Source organism: Juglans microcarpa x Juglans regia, chromosome 1D (assembly GCF_004785595.1).
Source record: "Juglans microcarpa x Juglans regia isolate MS1-56 chromosome 1D, Jm3101_v1.0, whole genome shotgun sequence".
NCBI lineage: Eukaryota > Viridiplantae > Streptophyta > Magnoliopsida > Fagales > Juglandaceae > Juglans > Juglans microcarpa x Juglans regia.
Genome location: NC_054594.1, coordinates 19,646,874 through 19,654,358, shown reverse-complemented (window position 1 = coordinate 19,654,358; position 7,485 = coordinate 19,646,874). Strand labels below are relative to the sequence as shown.

The 7,485-nt window shown below is 34.7% G+C and overlaps 1 protein-coding gene across 1 annotated transcript; it reads left to right on the top strand.

Moving 5' to 3' along the window:
* Positions 1-494: 494 nt before the first annotated feature.
* Positions 495-1,505, top strand: LOC121250746. The gene has a single exon (XM_041149950.1). The coding sequence runs from the start codon at positions 794-796 to the stop codon at positions 1,343-1,345; it is 552 nt and encodes a 183-aa protein (XP_041005884.1). The 5' UTR covers positions 495-793; the 3' UTR covers positions 1,346-1,505.
* The last annotated feature ends 5,980 nt before the right edge of the window (positions 1,506-7,485 follow it).

The window sequence follows — 7,485 nt, the reverse complement described above, 5'->3', positions numbered from 1 at the left end:
AAACTAACCTAAATCACGTTATGGTAAACCCAAAGGCAAAAAGGGCACCACTATACGTTGGATTATTGTATATATAATATATGTGCATGAGTGAAAGAGGTTAAATCTCTCTCTCTCTCTCTCTCTCTCTCTCTCTCTCTATATATATATATATATATACACATATACACACACACATCTATATGCATTAATAGCCATAAAAAATGAGTGGTCGAATAACAAGGGCCCAAACTCTCAAATTAACTTTATAAGCAAATGCATGTTGTGTAGGGGCCAAAATGAAGTAATTAAGGCAACGATGTGAGCTAAAAGGGGAATTCAAGGCCCAAAATTAGGAAGGAAAGCAAGGGGCGATTGCTCAAATTAAGGACTCTTTTACCAATAGTCAGCTACCCGCGGCCTGTAAACTGCACAAACATCATGTGGTATTGAAGTTAAATACAATTCAACTTTCCCAACAGCCGATTTTCTTGTTACATGAATTTGGCTTTTCTGTAGGGAGAGGAAGGAAGGAAGGAGGGAGGGCCGGGGGACGCGCGCGCGCTGCAAGCAAAAGTTGCGTCTTTGTCATGAGAATCCAAGTCCAACGTAACAACACACAAAATGATGAAATGACATGATCTTTTTAATTGCAGATGGGTATAGTTTGAGCATGAATGCAAGACGGATCGCTATCAGCTAGTCTTTCATAGCAAAAGACAACAAGCAAACAGTATTAACAACACGGCATTAAAATCTGACTCTATAAATACAGTAAGCATACATACGAGAGAATTCATTCTCCAACATATATATGTGTCGCACCCATTTCCTTTATATCACGTACAGAGAGAGGTTCTTTAGCATGAGTGCGTCAGGAAACAGCGTCCTCGATGACTCCGAGTCCGGCAAAAAAACATCCTCCGTGCTAAAGCTATTTGGTTTTCCAGTGGCGGGCACTGTCGATCATGTGCCCGTAACAGTGCCATGTGATGCAGATAGAAAGAGATTGTTCGAGTGTCAATACTGCCACCGAGGGTTCTCGAATTCTCAAGCACTTGGGGGCCATCAAAATGCTCACAAGAGAGAGAGGCAATGGTTCAAGCAGGCCGAGTTCCTAAACGATCATCATCGACGGTCTGTAGTAGCTCTTCCAGTTATTGTACTTGGGCATGCGGGGGGATCAGAGCCGTTGTTTCGCTCCAGTACTACTGGGTCCTCGAGCAGGAGAGTACTTGACCGGCCACTTCAGTCACCTACGGCGGGTTCGGCTGATCTATCCTCTAGAAAAGCACAGTTGATTGAGGAAGTATGTGGAAGAGACGATGTCGATCTCCGCTTGAGGCTGGCACCGGCCTCAAAGTGATCCTTAATATATATACATACATACATATATATATATATATATATGAATTTCTTGTACAAACTAAGAAATGAAGAATGTGTCATCTCTAGGTCTGGATCAACATATATAAATTTGAACCAAGAATCGATGAAGTCAAAGTAACAGTAAACAATATAGAATGAGAGAGTTTTTTTGAAGTATAGGGATGGATTCCCCATTTTTTCTACAATATACACATATACATATAGTTTAGGTTAATTAGGCCGGTCCATATAGTATAGTATACATACATATATAATATATATGGGTAAATATTTTAGTTGCGTACCATGCGCTGCATACAGAAATTTAGGACTAATTTGGAGTTATTTAATTTCCATCGTTTTTTCTAACATCGAAAAGGATTCATGAGCTGCAAACTTCGGCCCGGTAATGAAAGTTCTGAAGTAGTATGCCGAATCAAGAATTGCAGGAACAGTAGCTGGCCAAGGCCCAAGATTTAACATCTTATACCATCATTACCGAGTTCGCTTTCTATATTTTTTTGGTTAAAGTTCGACCATTCGGTTGAAAATGCTGGGAATAATAAGATGGACATATCTATACTATATTTGGTAGAGTAATGCTAGAGAGGAGTCATTGTAGTAGTGTATACTTTGCACTCACTACATGACTACTTTTAGTTATCTACTTTTTTATTTTAGACTTGAGAGATGTGTGGTCTAGATGATGCCACATCATGTGTGCAAAATGGTTGCTCCCAACAATGACTTCTATCTATATTTATTCTATTCGGTGTAGGACTGTTCATCTTTCCCGTTCCGGCCCGGAATCCAGATAACTAGATTTTGACCTAAAAAAAAAAAGGTCAGTCACCACATAAAGAAATCCGGATAAACACAGGCTGGGTATCGGGTTTTAAACTAGGAACCCAAATTTAAAAAAAAAAAAAAAAAAAAACCAGTATCAAAATGATGTCGTTTTGATTAATCAAAATGAAATTATTTTGATACACCCAAACCCTTATGCTAAAGGGTAGTGATAGGATTAGTATCTATTATTACCCATTTACTATTCATTATTCATTTCAAGTTTCTTATTTTTTTATCATTTTCTTTTAAGTTATTTTTTAACATCCTTAACCATTAAAAAGAAATAAAAAAAATATAATTTTACTAAAAGTCACTTCCTTAACCATTAAGTAAATTTAAAAAATTAAAAAAAATCAAATATAAAATGAGTAGTAGGTGGGTTGTAACCAATGTTTTGAATATCGTACCGGACACCGTACCGGCCAAGGCACTGGAACGAAATATTTCGATACCGGTACCGTTTCGGGATAGCGTTTCGGGATAGTCGATATATAAATAAATTATATATATAAATATATATAAAAATTATATTCCAAAATAATAGTCTATATATAAATAAATTATATATAAATACATATATATATAAATTATAAATTGTCTAGTCTGAATTAGAGATTAAAAAATAAGCTTGTAGTTTGAAAAAATGAAAAAAAAAACAAAAAACACAGGCCGAAATTGAGGCCGGTACTACTGGTATTTGGGCCAGTATGAAACAAGTATAGTATCGGTCGGTACGAAAAATTTCGGCCGTACCAGCCGGTACGGTATGAAATTTGAAACACTGGTTGTAACCCTATCATTTTCCTATGCGGAAACCCTTTGCCAGTGCTCCCTCCACCTTCAAGTTTCTCCAATCTCTCTCTCCCTCTCTCTTATCTCTTTGCGCCGAAACGACAAAACCCTCTCTCAGTCTCTCTCTCTCACTCTAAAACCCTAGCCTCCTCTACTGATCAAAGCTTCATTGCCTTGTGCCTTCATCTTCATCCTCGTGTTGTCGTCTTCATTCTTGTGCCGATATATGTAAGTAGGTGCTTTTGTAATGGCGTGAAAATTTTGTTGGTTGATGGTTCATCTTGTTTTGGTGAATTCGTGCATTTAGTTTCTGCGTCTATGGTTACCCATTCTAAAAATTTAAATGGGTTTGATTTGTTAGATAAAATTCAGTACAAAACCTTTGCCTCTTTTAATTTTAGACGTTCATTAGACCCTAGAATGTGTTCCATTTGCTACTATATTAGCATTCTAGTTCCATAATTTCTAAACTAGACTTACCCAACAAAAGCCCTAAACGAAACCAAGCCCTTAGTATGTAAGAATCGGTCGGGCAGATTTGGGGGGTGGGATGAGATACAAAATTTCCATCTCATCTCATCTCATCTCATTATTACACATTTTTCAAATCTCCATATAAAATATAATAAACAATTCAACTTTTTCAAATTTTAATTTACCTTTTTCAAATTCCAAAATAATAATAATATTAAAACACAATATTTTAAACTCTCAAACAAAATACAAAATTCTCATCCTACCCCCAAACCTGTAATTTTCAGCACAGATGCAAAATAGATTTTAAAATCTTCCTATTACGATCATGATAAACCCAAAAATATAGTATTGTACGGATGTCATTGATAATGAAGCTAAATTATCTAAAACCCTTTCTAATGAAATTGATAATGAAGCTAAATTATCTAAAACTCTTTCTAATGTCATTGATAATGAAGCTGGATTTTGACTCAAAGGAAGGGCTTTCCATGACTCGATATATAATATATATATATATATATATTGCTGGGTCTGTTAATTACGATGCATACACCTATGGTGATATTTGTGCAGTAATCAAGAAACTTGGTATTAGTATATGTAATGATCAAATGATGCTCCGAGAGCAGATGAGAAATAGTAAGAAAGCCAAATACGAAATGAGAATATTTTGTGAATAATTTGGACTTCCTACTATAGCTCCCTCTAAAATGAAGCACAAGTTTTCTAAACCTCATGGATGTATTAGGAGAAAACCCCGTGATGAATTTTATAAGAAAACTTATAAAAAACCATTTTCTAAGAAAAAGAAATCTAAGGATTTTTCTCAAGGAAAATGTTTTATTTGTGGCAATCCAGGACATTTTGCTGATAAATGCCTCCAAAAAGCCAAAAAAGATAAAAAATTAAAAAAATAAGCTTAATCAGTTGAACATTGATAACAATGATAAAGAAGAACTATTTCAACTCCTAAAAATAGTTTCGTCTTCATCATCTGATATCCTTGAGTTTAGTTCTAGTTATTCAGAATATCACTCAGAAATTGAATCCCCAGATTCTACTGGTCCTAAGATACGTTGCAATTGTAATGATACTTATTGCCAGATAAAGGGTAAGATAATCCATGTCTTGACCAAATCTGAAGAACAATAAAATCTATTGCTAACCTTGATTTCTCAAATAACGAATCCTAAGCTTAAGGAAGAATATCTTCTTAAGTTAAGAAAGACTATGACTCGCCAAGAACTAGAGTCTTCTAAGCAAAGGATTAGTTTTCAAGAAACCTTGGAGAGATTTCAAAAGAAAAAACCTAAGGAAATTTCTACAAATGATTTACAACACGAAATAAATCTTGTTAAAAAAGAAATCGTCGAACTCAGATATGAGGTTAACAACCTTAAATCTGAAAATGAGATTTTAAAATAAGAATTTTTAGTGTTTAAAATCGATAAACAACTTGATCAAGACATTTCTTCTGATAATGAGCAAACAAATGATTCTGGTTCAAGCCAACATGAGTTAGCTGCTAATAACTAGATTTGTTTGATTCATTATACCATTCCTCCAAAATGGTTTTCAAGGGTTACCATTGTGGTCGCCCATGATTTTCAATTTTCTGTTGTTGCTATGATTGCCGAATCAGACCTGAATTGTATTCAGGAATGACTCATTCCTAGTAAATATTTTGAAAAATCTTCTAAGAGATTATTTTCTGCAAATGGATCTCAGATGAAAATTACATATGAGCTTAACAACGCTCATGTTTGTCAAAACAGTGTTTGCTTTAAAATCCCTTCTGTTTTAGTCAGAAATATGTCTGACAAAGTGATTTTAGACATCCCATTTATTTCTGCTTTATATTCTTTTTTGACTAAAAAAGATGGTATTACTACCGACTCTTTTGGTCAAAAGGTCAAATTCAAATTTACATCTCGTCAAGAGATCGATCAAGATAAAGGTTTGAAATCTTTACTTTTAGCAAAACAAAAACATCTGAATTTCCTCCAACAGGAAATCAAGTACAAAAATATTTATGAACAATTATCTTCACCAATTTTAATTTCAAAAATTGATGATTTTAACAAGCGTCTTGTTTTTTATGTTTGTTCTGATTTACCAAATATTTTTTGGCATAGGAAGAAACACATCGTTTCTCTTCCCTATATCAAAAATTTTGATAAAAGCACCATCCCCACTAAAGCCAGACCAATTTAGATGAATAGTCAAATTTTAGAATTCTACAAAAAGTAAATTACAGATCTTATGAAAAAATGCATAATTAGGGATAGCAAGTCCCCTTGGTCTTGTCCAACCTTTTATGTCCGAAAAAATGCTGAACTAGAAAGAGGTACCTATCGTCTAGTAATTAATTACAAAGAAATTACAGATCTTATGAAAAAATGCATAATTATGGATAGCAAGTCTCCTTGGTCTTGTCCAGCCTTTTATGTCCGAAAAAATGCTGAACTAGAAAGAGGTACCCCTCGTCTAGTCATTAATTACAAACCTTTGAACAAAATCTTGCAGTGGATTAGGTACCATGTTCCCAACAAAAATGACTTAATTCATAGGTTGAGTGATGCTATAGTCTTTTTCAAATTTGATCTCAAATCTGGTTTTTGGCAAATCCAGATAGCCGAGTCAGACCGGTATAAGACAACTTTTGTAACCCCCTTTGGTCATTTCGAATGGAATGTGATGTCATTCGGTCTCAAAAATGCATCTAGTGAGTTCCAACATATCATGAACGACGTCTGCAACTCGTTTTCTACTTTTACCATCGTCTATATAAATGATGTCCTTGTTTTTTCTAAATCTATTGATGAACACTGGAAACATTTGAATTCATTTTTAGACATCATTAGAATCAATTGTCTTGTCGTTTCTGTGAAAAAGATCAAACTGTTTCAAACCAAGATCAGATTCCTTGGTTATGATATTTCTGAAGGGAAAATCAGGCCCATCCAAATAGCCATTGATTTTGCCGATAAATTTCCTGATGTCATTCTTGACAAAAAACGATTACAGAGGTTCTTAGAATCTCTTAATTATGTTGCTGATTTCTACAAGGATATGAGGAAACAATGTCGTCCCTTGTTCAAACGACTTCTTTCTAATCCTCCCACTTGGACAGAAATCCATACTAAAATAGTGAGGAAAATCAAAGCACACGTCAAGACTCTTCTGTGCCTTGGTATCCCCACTTCTGATTCATTTAAAATCTTCAAAACAGATGCCTCAAATATTGGTTATGGTGGCATTCTAAAACAATCTGTTTCACCAGGTTCTTCTGAACAAATTGTTCGTTTTCATTCTGGAACCTGGAATCCTGCACAAGAGAAATATAGTACTATTAAACAAGAGATTTTATCTATAGTACTATGTATTTCTAAATTTCAATCTGACTTGTTAAATAAGAAGTTTTTACTTCGTATTGATTGCATGAGTGCCAAATTTGTTTTAGAACAAGACGTTGAAAATATTGAATCAAAACATATTTTTGCACGATGGCAAGGTATTTTAAGTGTTTTTGATTTTGATATTGAATATATCAAAGGAACTGATAATTTTATCCCTGATTTTTTTACCAAAGAGTTCTTGCAGACACCCAACCATGAGCGTAAGCAAGAAGAAAGGAAAAGAGAAACAGAGAGCGAACCCCCCACCTCCAATACCTAGTATAAAACTCATCAAGAATGAGTCTGGATCTTCCATTGTGCCCAGTGTCTCCTCAGCATCACTGGATATTGCCAATAGGTTCACACCTCTTGGTAAAATTATGCAATCGGCGACCTTCGAGTCTACGGTTTCTACACCTTTTGATCCATATGCAAAAACAATTGCATCAAAAGGTCCTACTTTGATTACTCCTCAGTTTTTCCTCCCAAAAGGAAAATCTGAATATTTGAAGAAGCCATTTATTACTCATCAGTTTCATATAGAACCTAACCGTTCTAATTTAACAGATCCGTTCAAAATAGCATCTTCCTATTTCCCTCTAATTTCCACTGGATACTTGAA

What these genes read in the sequence shown, in the direction of transcription:
- LOC121250746 (XM_041149950.1), top strand. Translation starts at nt 794, where the DNA reads ATGTGTCGCACCCATTTCCTTTATATCACGTACAGAGAGAGGTTCTTT.